This window comes from Nannospalax galili, unplaced genomic scaffold (genome assembly GCF_000622305.1).
Source record: "Nannospalax galili isolate Female #2095 unplaced genomic scaffold, S.galili_v1.0 scaffold1357, whole genome shotgun sequence".
In the NCBI taxonomy this organism is placed as follows: Eukaryota; Metazoa; Chordata; class Mammalia; order Rodentia; family Spalacidae; genus Nannospalax; species Nannospalax galili.
Window position 1 is genome coordinate 637,363 of NW_008339987.1, and position 16,886 is coordinate 654,248.

General features: G+C 50.7%; 1 protein-coding gene across 1 annotated transcript in view; it reads left to right on the plus strand.

Annotated features, from left to right (window-relative positions):
* The first annotated feature begins 314 nt into the window (after positions 1-314).
* Bpifb4 (BPI fold containing family B member 4) overlaps positions 315-16,886 on the plus strand; it is a 22,803-nt gene continuing 6,231 nt past the window's right edge. The window contains exons 1-13 of the mRNA XM_008834838.1: positions 315-420; positions 1,229-1,291; positions 1,691-2,204; positions 3,141-3,245; positions 3,896-4,039; positions 5,045-5,108; positions 5,486-5,546; positions 6,518-6,609; positions 7,941-8,144; positions 9,769-9,822; positions 12,149-12,319; positions 15,013-15,080; positions 16,616-16,658. Of these exons, the coding sequence (XP_008833060.1) occupies positions 315-420; positions 1,229-1,291; positions 1,691-2,204; positions 3,141-3,245; positions 3,896-4,039; positions 5,045-5,108; positions 5,486-5,546; positions 6,518-6,609; positions 7,941-8,144; positions 9,769-9,822; positions 12,149-12,319; positions 15,013-15,080; positions 16,616-16,658 (1,689 nt within the window). The remainder of the gene's footprint in view (positions 421-1,228; positions 1,292-1,690; positions 2,205-3,140; positions 3,246-3,895; positions 4,040-5,044; positions 5,109-5,485; positions 5,547-6,517; positions 6,610-7,940; positions 8,145-9,768; positions 9,823-12,148; positions 12,320-15,012; positions 15,081-16,615; positions 16,659-16,886) is intronic.

Consider the following 16,886-nt stretch of genomic DNA (forward strand, 5'->3'; position numbering starts at 1 on the left):
TAGATGGGTAGATGAATGGATGGGTGGGTAGGTGGATGGATAGAAAATGACAGATGGATTGATGGGTTGATAGATGGATGGGTGGGTGGGTATGTGGATGAGTAGACGGATGGAAAGGATAGATGATGGATGGACAGGTGAGTGGGTAGATGGGTGGGCGGATGGATGGAAGGGACAGATGGAGAGGTGGGTAGGTGGATGGATGGATGGATATGAGGACAGACGGATTAATGGGTGAGTGGATAGATGGATGGGTGGGAGGATGGCCAGGGTGGTGACATGCACTATCTCCTCAGCAGAGAAGCCACATCAGTATGTGGACTGTGTGGTATATGGCTGCTCTGTCTGTGGCAGCTGTGTGTGGCACCCGCGAAGAAACAAACACAGTCCTCAGGGTTACTAAAGATGTGCTGAGCAATGGTGAGTTCAGTCCCAATGGGGGTTGTGGGTGGCATGGGTGCTAGATGCCACTCTGGGGACTGTGTGCTCATTCTCTTGAGGCAGTAGACAGCAGAGATTAAGAACCCGGGCTTGGAACAAGCCGTTTTGGGATTCAAATCCTGATTATACAACCTTAAATCCATGACTTGAGTTCTCTGAACCTCAGTTTCCTCATCTGGAAAGTGGGTGGACCCAACCCCATCTCTGAGTACTAGTGTGAGGGTTGAATGGGATGACTTCTGGAGACTTGTCCCATCCCCAGGGTACTGAAGTTCAAGTTGGGCACTATAATTCTTCCTGCCTCAGAATCTTAAGTCCTCATTCTGACCCAGGAATAGAGGGCCTGCTGTGTCCCCAGTCCCTGTCAAAGACTGTAGTGACAATAAAAATGAGATGATTTCTACCTGAGTGTTCTACAAGTACCTCACAATTCTCTGTCTTCATCCATCAAATGGGGACCATTATTTTGGTACTGGCTGTTCTTCAGGAATTGATAGTTCATGAGAAAGTAGATTTTATTAAGCCACAAAGTGAGAGTTATGCAAAGGAAACCCACCAAGGCCTGGCCCAATTATGTGGAACTCTTGCTGAAGTGAGCATAGGTAAAATCTAGGTCACGAGCTTACTGAATGCCCAGCATATGGCCTTGGATGGGTCTTCTTGCCCCACTCACCTCTGCCTTTCTCAGTGGTACAAGTGAGGCCCCAAGAGCAGGTTGATGCCTTGAGGTGCATCTGGGGGCTGGGTGGAGGGGAATCTCCTGGCTGACACCCTTGCCTCTCCACAGCCATCTCTGGCACAATGCAGCAGAGTGATGCCTTCCGATCCGCCCTGAGGGAGGTGCCCATGGGTAAAGTCCGAGGTGATGGTGGCGGGCCCTTCCTGGGTGGGCTGCTTGGTGGAAGTGGAGGTGGAAGTAGTGGGGGAGGAGGTCTCTTGGGGGGCTTGCTTGGTGGTGGGAGTGGAGGAGGTGGTGGTGACCTATTGGGTGGAGGCTTGTTGGGTGGCAGTGGTAGCAGTGGTGGGGGGCTGCTGGGTGGTGGAGGAAGCAGAGGTGGAGGCCTGCTAGGGGGCAGTGGGGGGCTGCTGGGTGGTGGAGGGAGCAGTGGTGGGGGCCTGCTAGGTGGTGGAGGGAGCAGTGGTGGAGGCCTGCTAGGGGGCAGTGGGGGGCTGCTGGGTGGCAGTGGTGGCCTTTTGGGTGGTGGCCGGCACCGCTACCATGACTACAGACGAGCTGAATTCCCCCGAGGTGTTGGTGGTGTCCCCTACAACGACTTCCATGTCCGAGAGCCTCCCCCTAAATACACCAACGGCAGACAGCTTGGTGGCAATTACAGATATGGTCACATTGAGACCAACGACAACACTGCTCAGCTGGGGGGCAAATATCGCTATGGGGAGATCCTGGAGTCGGATGGGAGCATCAGGGACCTGCGGCAAGAGGACTACCGTCACGCGGATTATGCTTACCACCGGAACTCCGGGCGGTATAGATCTGCGGTAGATCCACCCCCAGTGGCCAGGCTCCGACGGCGTGAACTGCGGCCGGGGGAGATCCCGGCTGGCGTGGCCACCGGGGCGCTGGGCCCTGGGGGCCTGCTGGGTACTGGAGGCATGCTGGCGAATGAAGGGATTCTGTCGGGCCAAGGTGGCCTGCTCGGAGGAGGTGGTCTCCTTGGAGATGGAGGACTTCTTGGAGGAGGTGGTGTGCTGGGTGTGCTTGGAGAAGGCGGCATCCTGAGCACTGTACAAGGCATTACTGGGTAAGGAGGGGCCTTTCTTTGCCTACTGACTGGTGAGCCAGAAACAGGTGGTCACTCCGCGAGGCTGAGCCTGGGAGATGCTGGGACTGGACATCTTGAGAGGCCCAAGTTACATGCTTGGAGTGCTGGCATGAAACAGCCCAGAGGCTGGTACCCAGCACTGCCTTTTCTATTTGCATGTGACTTTAGGATGTTCTTTTCATCTCTCTGCCTCTCAGTTTACAGGTCTGTAAAACGATTAGACTAACTCAGTTTAAGAGGAAAAAGACAAGGATTTAAAATTATAGCTTATACATAGTATATGCTATAATTTTATAATGAAGAACATTATAATTATCATTTATAATTACTTATTTCAGCCATGCCCAGGCTCTCATAGTCATTTAACTCAACAAATACGCAGAACTCCTACTATGTGAGGGACACAGTTGGCTTGAGGATACATCTCTGTTCCCAGGCTGGTGGGGCATGTGGGCTTGGAGAAAGCAGCCAGACCCAGTCACCCAGTCACCATGGCAGGCAGAATCTGATGGGGAAGGAGAATGTGTAGAATGAGGGAGCCACTGCCGGGGGGTCAGGACTGGTGGCTTAGTGCAGGAGGACCCTGGCTGAAGTCTGAAGAGTGTGCAGGAGGGAAGAGCAGGGGCGGGCCTCCGCAGAGGGGCAGGATCTTCACATGGGAAAGATGAGAAGAAAATGAAATGCTCATCTGTGCAGATGTCCCTGGGTGGTGGGAGGCTGGGTTGTGGTGTTTTTGTTTTTTTTTTTTGCCTTGAACTTCTTTGTTTCCCATGTTCTGCCCATGAACCTCATTACCTCTGGGGTAGGAGGGACAGCGTATGGGGACCAGAGAAGGGAATGAGAGGGAGGGCACTCTGAGCGAGTGATTGCATCCGGTGACAGTGGCAGCTAACTGTTGCTCTTGACTCTATGCAGGCTACGCATTGTAGAGCTCACCCTTCCCCGGGTGTCTGTGCGACTCCTGCCCGGCGTGGGTGTCTACCTGAGCTTGTACACCCGTGTGGCCATCAATGGAAAGAGGTGTGTCCACTGGCCCTGGAGGGGTCCCTGATGAGGGTGCTTGGGCAAACCACCTTTCCTTTTCATACCTGGTTACTGAATCCATTATGAGGGACCAGGTGAACCCCAGCATCCAAGCCCTAAATCAGTCTATAACCCCTGGTAGCAGTGTTTAGGATCTGAGAGGTTGGAGGTAGGGGGTAGCCTGGATTTCATTTCTTGGACGAGTCTCCTAATAACATTAAGCCTTCTTGAGTTCACTTGCATTGGGTACTAAGGCTATTCCTCTCTGACCAGCTACCACCACAGGGAGAGTGCCTTTCTAGCAACCCACCACGTGGGCCTCAGAGGGTGGGCCTCACTCAGCATAGGGTCATCTCCTTGGGGCGAGTTCATGTCTACCTGAGAGCCAGGTGACTGAATGGTTACCTTGGAAACCAGAGCTTGTACCAAGCCCTGTTCTCAGCTTTCATTCACTAAAGGGAAGAGAGATTCATCATGGATGTCTTGAGGGGTCAGATGGTACTTGGTCTGGGGCCCCTAGACATGAGCAAGGTGCATAATTGATATCAGGAACAGTTAGCACTAAAGCCTGACATGACAGATGCCTCACAGGCCTGCTCAGCTTTCTGGTGGTGAGTGCGGCTCACAGCCTTCCCGGTTTCCTCTAGCCTCATTGGCTTCCTGGACATCGCAGTGGAGGTGAACATCACGGCCAAGGTTCGGCTGACCATGGACCGCACGGGCTACCCACGGCTGGTCATCGAGCGCTGTGATACCCTCTTGGGAGGCATCAAAGTCAAGCTGCTTCGGGGGTGAGCACGGGGTGGGGAGGGGCTGGACAAAGTCAGAGAGCACTGGAATTGCCTGTCCTGAGAAACAAGATGGCATTCCACAGAGATGATTCATATGGCATCTTCTACATATTGCTCTGGCCATGGACCGGTCTGGCACCTGCTTGATAGCAATTCAAGAGTTGTGCCTTTGAGCCCAGGATGTGGGCTTCTAACCATCTAGGCAACAGTTACAACACATAGCCCCAGCTTTAGAAAAGCCCAGCCATGTTCAATCTCAGCTTCCTTCTTTCTCACTGTGTGACTCTGAGCAGCTCTGTTGCCCTGTCTGAGCCTCAGATTCTATATCTGTGAAGGGGAAGGGGTAAATTCTGTTTTCCTTGGGGACTGAGATGATAAGTATAAAACAGTCAGTACAGAATCTGGCATGCTGTCAGAGCTTATGAAGATATATCCAGGCAAGTGTTCCAACCCATGGAGAAATTTCTCCTCTCGCTGTGTTCAAAGTACCCCTGGTTGGACGGTGATATTTTTCTATTATGGCTTCTCTTCAAAGTGACCAAGACCCTCCCTTTTGTTCAGAGAGCTTTTAGGTTGTCTATGTGTTAGCTAGCACCTTGTCCCCAAATGATGGTCTGGGAGGTTGTGGATGACAGCACACTCGTTCAGCTCATAGCTTAGTGCCTGTCTCTTCACTTCCTGTCCCTCAGTGTAGAAGATCTTCTCTAGCCTCTATCTTTGGGATCTCTGGTCCTTCCTTCCCCTCTTTTCTTACCAATACCTTGGCTCCTTCACCCCAGCTCATCTCATGTAGACTTCAGGAGTGGAAAGACTCACGGAATGAGTCTGGAATGCCAAACTTTCTTCTTCATGCGGCTTCTCTGTATTTATTTATGCTCTGGATGGGGACAGAGAAAATGAGACTCCAGGGTCCAAACCCAGAATCTCCCAGGCACTGATCTTAATGGACATCACAGAACCCTCAGTGCTTGAGGGTCTGTTCTCAGCCTGCCCCTCTCTTTGCAGGCTTCTTCCCAATCTCGTGGACAACTTAGTGAACCGAGTGCTGGCCAACGTCCTACCTGACCTGGTAAGAACAGTCAAGGGGCTGTGACCCAGGGTCAGCCAGGTGACCCAGTGGGATGGAGGGAGCCAAGGCTGGAGTAGCCTTGTTGGTTTCGACAGATGAGTAGAGGGAATGGGAGGGCCAGTCTGAGCATCCACAGCTCTGGGGTTGACTCCCAGGTGGGATGTTCCCTTGCTGCGTGACAAGTCTCATTACCTCCTTGAGTCTGTTTCTCATCTCTAAGATGGGAATTAGGGGATAGCCCTTTCCCTGGGCTGATGAAGATGGCGTCCCTGTACAGAACAGTCAGGCTACCCATACTGGCTGTGACTGTTGCCATGGGCACATGTCCCTCTCTAGCTCCTGCAGTGTCCAAAGCTCCATGGTGTTTCTTCCCACAGCTCTGCCCCATCGTGGATGTGGTACTGGGTCTCGTCAATGACCAGCTGGGTCTTGTGGATTGTAAGTACTCCTTTTTTGCTGTATGGCCAGGGCCTGCTAATGTCTCCTTGGGGACCCAGCCCAATGAGCACTGCAACATCTGGGAGGAGGTCCCAATCTGGTGGTTAGGGCTTTTTCTCTTAGGCTGCAAAGTCTCAGTAAGCCAGAGAGGTCAGAGTTCTCTCTGGATCTGGGAGGCCTGATTTGGATAGCCAGAGGCTGAATGGGAGGCTGGCTCTGCCCTGGCACTTATGGCCTTGGAAAGACTTCCCAGTAACCTCATCTCTCTAATGAGGAGGGCAGTTTTGAGTTGAGGGACCACAGTGCAACAATAGGAGGCAGTAAAGACATCAAACAGGTATGTAGAAACAGGTTGCAATGCAAGTGCCAGTCCTGAGGGAACAGTCCAGAAAGCAAGGCTGCCCTGCATAGTTGTGAAGCTTGTGATATGATTCCAGCACCCTCTTTCACATGACAACACTGCCATGTTGTTCAGTGCAATTCCTGCAACCACACAGGGCAGCCCTCTCTGACAGTGATTCCATGTCTTGGAATGTCAGGCAGTTTGTAGGATAATTTTCATAAATGGGCAAAAATCTTTCCCTTTGTGGCCAGAGATGAGGAAAGGAAGTGCAGAAGATAGCAGGCGGTTAGGGAAACGCAGCTCCAACCAAGCAGTACATTGTGGAGCCCTAAGCGTTTTCTGGGTGTGTCATGCTTCACAGTCTACAGAACTCATAGACATTAGGATGGCACATAAAGGCCACTTTACAGAGGAGGAAACAGGTCCAGAGAGGTGCAGGGACTTGCCTGAGGTCACACAGCAAGGAGGAGGCAGAACTGGGGTTGGAACCTAAAATACTGCTGCTAGCTCTTGCTTGGAGCTTCAATGGAGGCCTTAGTCTATACTGTAGCTATCAATAGGCATGGAGGCAGGGGAGGAGCATGTGGTGGGGAGGGGACTGCGCTGTGACTTTCCCTTTTGCCTGCAGCTCTGGTGCCTCTGGGGATACTTGGGAGTATACAGTATACCTTCTCCAGCCTCCCATTGGTCACTGGAGAGTTCCTCGAGTTGGACCTTAATGTAAGTGCTGGACTGGGAGCCTTTCTCCCGGAGATGGGGCATGGGCTCAATGTGGGCTGAGCGTAGTGCCCCTGAGGCTTCTGTGCATGCTGGGAGCAATATCTGGACAGGACCCTTTGTGAATTTCATAGAGACCTTCTAGGATAGAGCTAGGAAGTATTGTCACTCACCATCCAGTGCTCACAATGAGCCAGGTACAAGTGCTTCATGCTGATGATCTCAGTCAGTCCTCAGGAACTGCATTGGGAGGCCTGTTTGCTGGCACAGAGATGTGGCATCACTTACTCAAGGCCACACAGTTAGTGATTATGGGCCTGGGGTCTGCATTCAGGCATCCAAGTGCCAGTGACTGCAGCTGTTGCTGCGAGCTTGGGTCTGCTGGAGAAACCACTGGCCAGTGGAATGCTAGCACACAGTTAACAACTGGTTCTTGGTGATTTTTTTAAAGGTCTGATTGGCAGCATTTGCTGCTTTCCATAGTATAAACACTGCCACTATGGCCAGTGCCAAACTGGCAACATGACTGAACTGAGGGCCACTGCACCCTGTGAACTGGGTGAGCAGCTCCTCTAGCACCCCATGGATCTGGCACTCAGTGTGCAGGGGCACCCACCCATGTAGGAGGCCTTGCCAGGGTCACATGGATATGGTGCTCCCAGTGCTTTCTGCACAGAGATACCAGTGCACACTATGTCACATGGCCATACCTGTAATGTGTACACAGACTCATGTCCGTTATAGAAATGTATGGTGTGTCAGGCCTGGGTTCCTACCCACGAGCAGAACAAAGCCTCTGCCTTAAAGGAATTTCTGGCCTATTGCAGGGGACAGGCTATAAGAATCCTTTAAACAGAGCTGTGATAGTACCTAAAACAGGGGCCAGGAGAGGTCCATGAGGGCTTCTAAAAGGAGGTGACCCTTGAGCTGGGCTGCCAGATGAGAGGGACGCACAAGAAAGGAGAGGGGGAAGGCATGGGTGGTAGGTAGGTGGGAGGACTGACAAGTCCCTGGTGACTGAGGTCAGAGGGAAGGTGAGGGGCAGGGTAGCTGGTAATGAGGCCAGAGAGGCCCTTGGGAACACTGCACAGAGCACCATCTTTGGAGATAGATGTGAGTGCATGTGTGTGCACATACATATGGATGTGTGCACATACATATGTGTAATTATAATTACAAGTTATTATAAAGCAAGAGCTGCGATTGATCCCCTCCCTCCCAAACAGAGGAGGAGCCCCACAGATGCAGTGGGTTCAAGCTGGGATGATTGCTCAGATACCTCCTTCAAGACTCTAGCTGCCCTCTTCTTTCTTTTCCTTTTCTCTGCTCCGCAGACTCTGGTTGGGGAGGCAGGAGGTGATCTCATTGACTACCCCCTGGGGCGGCCAGCTCTGTCACCCAGGCCACAGATGCCACAACTACCCCCTATGGGTGACAACACCAACTCCCAGCTGGCCATTTCTGCCAACTTCCTGTGCTCTGTGCTGACCATGCTGCAGAAGCAAGGCGCAATGGACATTGACATCACTGACGGCATGGTGAGCCCGCCCAGTGGGGCAGCAAGGTGCTGGCCCTGGAGTCCTTCGTGGCCCCAGGCTTCAGAGGGAGGACTGGAGGAGGACTTTCCTTTGACCAGTTAGACCTAGGTGCTCAAAGGCAATGCTCAGAGCCTCCCATGTGCCTCACCAGCATGGGAGTAAGCAGCTTCAGATCCCAGGAGGAGGAAGTCCTGTTTAGAGTGATTTATTTCATTCCTTTTGGTTTGCTTTTATATTTGCTTATTTGTTTGCTTTTTTGGTCTTTTGGAGACAGGGTATCCCTGTAGACCCAGCTGACCTGGAACTTGCTATAGTGACCAGGCTGGTCTCAGTCTCACAGAAATCCATCTGGCTCTCTGCCTCCTGAGTGCTGAGATTAAAGGTGTGCACCACCACACCAGGCTTACTGTAGTCCTTTTAAAAAAGCATAGCATATTCACATGTAAACACCTCAGTGTAAGGATGAAACAATGAATACCCTGAGGTGTGCCCTGGAGCCAGTCTCTCCAACCCTTTCTTTAAAAGACTTCCAACCTTCAGAAAAGGACAATTCATGCTTGTATATGTTTCACTCAGATTTACCAGTTCATAATTTCCTTTCTATTTATCAACTCCTGCCGATTCACCTCCATCTACCCCATCCACCCTCATCCACCTCCATCTACCCCATCCACCCTCATCACCTCCATCTACCCCATCCACCCTCATCCACCTCCATCTACCCCATCTACCCTCATCTACCTCCATCTGCCTCATCCACCCTCATCCACCTCCATCTACCTACTCATTCACTCCTTATCCATCCAGTCACCTATCCATTCACTCATTCATCCGCCTAATCACCTATCCATTATCCACCCACCCATCTAATGCCCCATCCATCCATCCACCCAGTCATCCATCCATTGTTTACCATATATTTACAATCTATCTACCAATCACCTATCTGTCTTATATGTTAAACGATTTGAATGTCTTAAGATATCATATTTCACTCCATAATTTTCACTGCTTCTCCTAAAAATGAAGTATTCTAGAAGAAAATCATAAAATTCTTTGATTCCCTTGAGAGGACATTTCGCTCCAGTATATAGATAACATTCTCCCAGCTTTGAGTGTCTCATTTGAACTCATGGCCAGGGCCCTCGCTGATAGCATACCTGTGCAGGAGATGACATTGTTTTCCATTTACTGGGCTGGTTCCATGGTCACCAACTCTTTCTGTCAACTGGCAACTGCCTTTTCATCTTTTAACATCTGAGGTTTTTGAGAGCAAGTGGTTATAAGGAGATGTGAAGGAAATAACATGGAGAGGTCATGGAGTCAGTGGAGGCTAGGTCATATTGAATGGACCTTGCCAAGTCCCCTTGCTTCTAAAGAATTACATTACAGAAAGATTCAGGCTTGCATGCTTCAAGTCATGTCTGTGGAGAATGTACATGGCTGGCCCCATCCATGTAGCCTGGAAACTGCTTATGCGGGCTACACAGTGGCTACTCTTAGAAGGTAGGGCTTCCCAAGGGGTCTGACCATTTTTGGGTACACAGGAGTCTAAGCACTGTGTTACAGCTCTTGTCTGTCCCTGTTGCCTCTGGACTCACATGACCTTATCTTTATCCCACAGTTTGAAGAGCTTCCTCCACTCACCACGTCCACACTGGGAGCCCTGATTCCCAAGGTATGTAAAAGAGGCTATTGGTGCCCTTGTCTCTAGCTTCTCTTTGAGTCTGGCTGTCTCAGGGCTGGACAGCCTCTAATTAGTTCCAGTACATAGTTAGTGCTCTGCAATTTTAATTAAGAGAAAATAGAACTTGTGGCCAGAGCCCTTTGCAGGCAGTGATAATGGTGCATTGGGGCATGATTCTCCCTGGCTCCTTGGAGTTCAGTGACAGAGGTATGGAGGCCAGTCTCTGGTGAGGGAGCCCTGGGAGGGCCAAGGCTCATAGATCCTGAACCTGGTGGTAGATCAGCTTACACAGGTCTAGTCCTGACCTGACCATTCCTTGACTTGATGGCTTTGCAATACTGGGTTTGAACTCAGGACCTTGCACATGCTAGGCAAGTGCTGGACCTCTGAGTGGAAGCCCCATCCTCTCTGTGTGATTTTGGACATTAAGTCTTAAGATTGCTGAGCCCTAGTTTCCTAATTTGTGGAAAAAGGCTTGCTGACACCACTTGTCCAGGTTGCCTAGAAAGGGAGCAGGGAAGCTCAGAGGAGAAGAGCTTTGGAGATGACAGGCATGGCTCAGCGTGTCCAGCTATATTGCTGTTGCCAATGACCTCACCTCTCCACACCTCTGTTTTCCCATCTGGAAACAGAGCCAACAATACTCACCCCATAGGCTGGATGTGGATCTGGGATCTGCAACCCAGGCCCAGAGCAGGCATTTGACAGATGTTAACAGCTATTATTGCTAATAATTACAGATTCTCTTTCTTTAAGTGGCCGTATTAAGGTACAACAAAGGTTTCTCTGTTCCCAACTCTAGTTCTTGGCCTGTTGTCAGGCAGCAAAGAGCTGTGCGTAAGAAGTGCCCCACAGGGTGGAAGATGCTCATTTGCAGCCATGTGTGGCATTTTCCATCTCTCTCTACCTGTTCTGTCTAGTTCTAGGTGGAATGGGGGGTGGGTGGGGGGGATTAAAGACAAAACTCAGAAACTGATCGCTATTGCCCTCGTGTGGTTGGCATTTGAGTAGCAGAAGCCGGTCTCTGTCCTTCGCCTCTGCAGTAGACCTCTACTCTACCATGGAGCTTTGATTACTAGTCCACTGCACTGTATAGCTTGTGAGAGTTTCCTCAGAAGCACTTCTTTCATTGAGGGACAAACTCCTCATTTGCACTTGGGCAACAGGAACAGAAAGGTCACACACAGAGGCAGTGACAGAGCCCCAGTTACAAGAACACAGGGCTTGAAATGACTGAAGGTGGCCACCACGGCTCTCTCAGCCCCCTGTGGCCCTGCTGATCTAGGCAGAAAGTTACAGCTGTCCTGGAGTCTCTGTGAAGGAGGCATTGCTAAGATTTGGAGATGCTGCCTGTTCCGGTCTGGGAGGTTGGGACCCCAGGCCCCTCTGGGGAAGTGTCCTGAAAATCCCCCATGAAAAGCTAGTTGGTCAAATGACTGATTTGCTGAAGCCCACCTGCTTGAGGGTGAGTTTGTAGAAGGGGCTGACTTTACTAAAATTTTCACCTTAACCAAGAACTTATATACAAGAATTTCAACCCTCATGTGTCAAGACAAACTTGTTTTCTTAGGTCTAATCCCCTCTGAGTCTGGCCTTGGGCAAATTCTGCTTGAAGAATGACTGTTTCCTATTCCTTTTTGAAAGAGGGTGTGTGCAGTGTCTGGGTCTGCTTGATATATTTAAGAGCTAGAATTTGCTTTCTTGGTAAACCAGTTAGTAACTACGATAAACCAGTCATTTGGTGAATTGTCTCCTTAGCAAGTTAGCTTTGGGAAGCTGATCTGGGGGAATGGGTTAAGTTTCCCTCACCATGGCCCTTAAGGAAGTCCTGGCAGGTGAATAGGCAGGTGAATGGCCTGGCAGGAACCTTCCCAACTTAGGAGGGGTACAAAGGGCCCTGTGTCCCCTGCAGACCATGGACAGTGTGTGCCAGTTCCCTGTGGCCTCTGCTTTCTCCTCTGTAGTAGGATTGTGTTTACTGAATGAGTTGGATTGGGACTGCCTCTTAGCTCCTAGCCCGGCAAACCCTGCTTGGCTCCAAGCCAGGCTCTGAGCAGCTCCATGTTTCTGGCATTGAGCTCAGGGCTCTGCCAGCCTTGTTACATGGAGTTCGCATTGGGGTCCTGTGTGAGAGGCCCTGAGAGGGCCTCCTTTGGCCTGGTCCAACAGTGGGTTGGCACCTCCCTTGGGGTATGTGGGCCTCCAATGATGGGCAGCACCTAAAGATCCTCTGTGGGGAGCTCCTACTCTGTGTTTGGTTGGCTGACAATGGCCCACTCCCAAAGACCCTGACCACTGAGTCTGATGCTGCCCACAGGTGTTCCAGCAGTATCCTGAGTCCCGCCCACTCACCATCAGGATCCAGGTGCCCAACCCCCCATCGGTGACATTGCAGAAGGACAAGGCGCTGGTGAAGGTGTTTGCCACTTCTGAGGTCATAGTCTCTCAGCCCAATGACGTGGTGACCACCATCTGCCTCATTGATGTGGTACGTGTCTAGGGGGTCCAGCTTCCTTAGCTGGCCCTAAAGACAGAGCTACATGGTCTCCTGGGGATCCCTAACCTCTTCACATTCCCATAGTCTCTACCAGTGATGACCTGCCCAGCTTTGGGTTCAGAGGAGCTGATTTGGATCCAGCTGTTACCACTTCTGACTGTGATGCTGAGCTAGTGGCTCCCTGTCTCTGGGCCTGATTTTTCTTCTCCTTTGGAAGTGATAGCTGGACATTGATAAGCAGCTCAGAGCAGCCTTGAGGGTACTGTGAGGGCCTGAGGTGCAGCTGTCAGTATTCACACAGACTATACAGTCCCGTCATCATCCGACAATAGTCAGTGGGCACCTAGTATGTGTTACACTTTCTATTAGATGCCAGGGAAGAGAGAAACAACACACGTGGTATCTGCTCCCAAACCCCTGGTGCCTAGTAAGGGTTTCCATAGTTATTTCACAGCAAAGGATTCTTTTTATGCTTTTAATTGGCACAAAATCACTGGACATATTTATAGGACACAAGACGTTTCAATGCACTCATTCAGTGTGCAATGACCAAACCGGAATCTACCCATCACCCCAAACACTCATCTTCTCTTGCATTGGAAAAATTGAAAATTCTCTCTCCCAGCTGTCTAGAGATAGGAGAAATTCTTATGACTCCTTGTCACCCTGTTGTGCCATAGAAGACTAGACCTTATTCAAGGAGTCTTTTTAAAATGAAAATTGGGGCTGGAGAGATGGCTCAGCGGTTATGAGCACTGACTGCTCTCGCAGAGGACCCAGGTTCGATTCCCAGCACCCATATGGCGGCTCCAAACCATCCTTTAACTCCAGTTCCAGGGGAATCCGAAGCCCTCTTCTAACCTCTGAGGCATTGCATGACATGGGTACACGCACATGCATGCAGGCAATACACTCATACACATAAAAATAACAAGTAAAATATTAAATAAATGAAAATCTTCCCTGCTTCCCCCAATCCTCTGATGCTAGGCAGCTTCCCAAAAATACTCCTCAAAGTCCTCCAAGGTCATTTCCTGGTCACCCCTCAGCTCCCCAGTGTTATTTCAATGCACCAGGCACAGTCTAATCACAGGGCTTTTGCTTGTGCTGTTCATTTGTGTGGAATGCCCTTCCCCAAGATGTCTGCCTGGTTCACTCTTGTGCTTACTGTAGGTCTCTGTCCAACTATCACCTTCTCAGAAGAGCTTCCTGGATTGCCCACCATGCTTCATGTTTCCCTTGCTTTTCTTTGCTTGAAGCTTTGACCTGACGTTGCACAGTACATTTGTGAATTTATTGCTTAGTAGAGATTGAAGGATCCCATCCACTGCTCAGACCCCCAGAGTCTAGCACGGGTCTAGCACATAGTAGGTGCTCAGTAAACATTCTAAAACGGGATGTGTGCTGAGAGTCAGTCCCTCTCTGAGTGAGGCTTCAGGCAGACACTCAGGGTTCTGGTCCCACATGCTATGCATTCGCAGTCACTGCTGCTCCCAGGTCTGGGGACCAAATAAGCTGCTTCCATCTTGGAAGGTGGTACTGCTGGCTGGACATAAGCTACTGGGTTGTGGAGTCCTTCCTGGGCATCATCAGATGGATGATGAGAAGGGATGGTTTTTCCTCAGGAGTGGGAGTGGCTGCCTTCAGTATGCACTCTACTGGTCAGCCCCTACCATGAGATTTTCCATTAATAGCCCAGACATGTGAACCAGCTCTAAACTGTCATTGTGACTTCTCACTGTGCCCTGGGATACAGGCCCTGGCTGCCTAGGCCCACGGCCCTGCCTGATCCAGCCCAATTCATTCCCCTCAGTCTCAGTCTACTCTCACACCCTCACTTTCCATTTTCTTGGGGGTCTAACACCTCCTTTTCCTTGCCTCAGGACCTTGGCATGTGCCCCCCCATCCTGGATTATTCTCCAACCCTTTTTCATTTGTCTAAATCCTACACATCCTTTAGTCTTCAGCTCAAACATCATTTCCTCAGGATGACTTCCTGTGCCAGCTTAGGTTCCTGCCTCTTGCACTGGGGCCCCAGCTCCTTCCCATCACTGTCCTACTAACACTGTCCCCTGAATTTGTTGGAAGCATGTTTAATTTTCATAAGGTAGACTTATTTTTATTGTTTTATTTTGTCTTCTTATGAGAGGGTCGGGGGGCAACTGAGGGTTTTTCTTGCAACAAAGCTGCTTCTTGAAGATGGAGAGAAGTCTGAATCTTTTATGCCCTTTCCTAAGGGGTGGGGCAGTTATGATTGACAGGGGTGCTGCCCAATTCTATCTGTAGTAACTCATTCAGAGCAACTTTCATAGACTGCAAGCCCCACTCTCCCTCTCTAAGGCACCTCACAGGAACTTGTCAACATCCATAGTGACAGTCACAGGCATCTGTGGCATCTTGCTTTCTGAGAAATGTTCACTCATCTCTTACTGAGACTCATGAAAACAGCAGTAGGTGTTGACAGATTGTCACTCCTATTTCCCTCCAGAGGAGGGGAAGAAGGTGCAGACCACAGGTTTGGGGTTCACTCTTGCCAGCCTTGGGCTTCTGAAGACAACTGGTCTCCTGACAGTGGGAGTGACCTGCCACTCTCAGGGAAATGAGGCAGCAGTGATCGCTGCACTCCACGAGCACTCAGCCAGCAGGGGCCTGTGGGATGCTCATTCTCCGTCTCCTCCCTCCAGGACACAGACCTCTTGGCCTCATTTTCCGTGGAAGGAGATAAACTCATGATCGACACCAAGTTGGACAAGTAAGGGGATCTGCTTCCCCGGCCTTCTGCTCCTCAGAGTACATCTTTAGCACTGAGATGGCCAGTGTTGGCCCATGCTGGGACACCAGGGAGCGGTTGAGGTCTGCTGGGTGCTGTCAAGGTTGGGTAAATCCAAGAAGCGGCAGAAGCAGATGTGGCCTTGTGTGCTGAGATCTCTGGGAACCACAGCCAGGAGCAGAGCAGAGAGAAACTATCAAACAAGCACTTCGGGGCTCAGCACAGACAGTGACAAGCTGCTAGATTATTTTTGATTCTTTATCCTCCTTAAGGACCTGTGACATTTGGACCTTTGCTCTCCTGTACTTGAGATGAGAAACGAGGGCTCAGAGAGGTGATGTACTCACTCAGGCCCACACAGACAGGGTCTTGGAGCCAGCCTGGATACATGTGCCAGTGGTGCTAAATGGCTTTGGAGTTCAGCAATGCTGTTCAAATCCTCATGTGACCATTCTCTGGCTATGTGATGTTGACCAGGCGACTGCTAGTCTGAGCCTCAGTCTTCTTCTCTGAAGATGAGGACAATGGTCTACTTCATAAGATTCATGAACACAGTAACTGTTGTCCATTGGGTGCTTCAAATGTCTCTGTTACACTGTTACACTGTTACTTTGTTACACTGAGCTAGGTGCTGGAAGCATCTCTGTTACACAGCCTGGGGGAAATAAGTATTACCACCCCCATTTCAAGATTAATGAGATCCTGCTTGGGACTCTCGGCCCATTTTATGACCAGTGTTTATAAACAGCAGTGAAGGATACTGTCAATGGAGGATACTCACAAGGTATTGCTAGTCCAGCCTCCCAGATGGCTTGAGGATGGGCAGCCAGGCCTGGTGAGAAGAGCAGTCTTGGGGAGAGTGGGGATTTCTGGAAAGGAGAGCTAGAATTTCCAGTGGGGATAGACTGTTTCCAGCAGGGAACATGTCATGGACCGTTTTCAGAGCCCCAAGGCTGCTGGGTGCTGTGGGGAGGAGAGGGCTGGGAATGGATGTCAGAAGGAAGAAAGCACATCCAGCCGGGAGTCTTCTCCCCCAGGAGGCTGCTCTGACTCTCTTGAACCTATCCTTCAGAGTGGCCCCAAATTCGGCTCTCTGTCCCCTGGGGGAGTCTGGTGTGGCCCTACAGGCAGGGTTGTGGGATGCAGAGATATAGAGGCTGCTCTTGATGCAGAGCAGGATCTCAAAGGCAGGTCTCCCTTCTCAGAATATCACAGCAGCAGAGTGCACAGGCTCAAGTTGGCTCATGTTCCCTTCCTGAAGTCTCAGCTGTGACAAAGCTGGTGGCAAAAGCTGTGATCTCAGCCTTACCTCTGTGGTATGGGAAGCCCTTAGCATGGTGTCTGGAACTTTCTTTGTGCTCAGTACAGGAAAATGAATTGTTCTTACCAGTTCCATCAGGACAAGTCTCCCCAACTCCTTGATGATGATGGAGGGACTTCTGATGGTTGGTGAAATGCAGTGCCTTATGAGTCCCAGGCTATCACTGCTTCTAATGGGATACATTCTTCCTCTGCAGGGCCACCCTCAACCTTAGAACCTCAAATGTGGGCAACTTTGATGTAAGTACTGGGGCTTACTGGACTGGAGAAGACCTTTTGGGATCACAACCTTTGAGGCTGTCCGAGCCCAGTGAGGTTGGGAATTCCAGGGGGTTGGTCTTGGTGCTTTTAGGACACAATGGAGAATCTGAGACTGCAGAGTGAAAAAGGGACTCCCTCTCCCTCTCCCTCTCCCCTTCCCCTCCCTCTCCCTCTCCCCTTCCCCTCCTCCTCCCTCTCCCTCTCCCA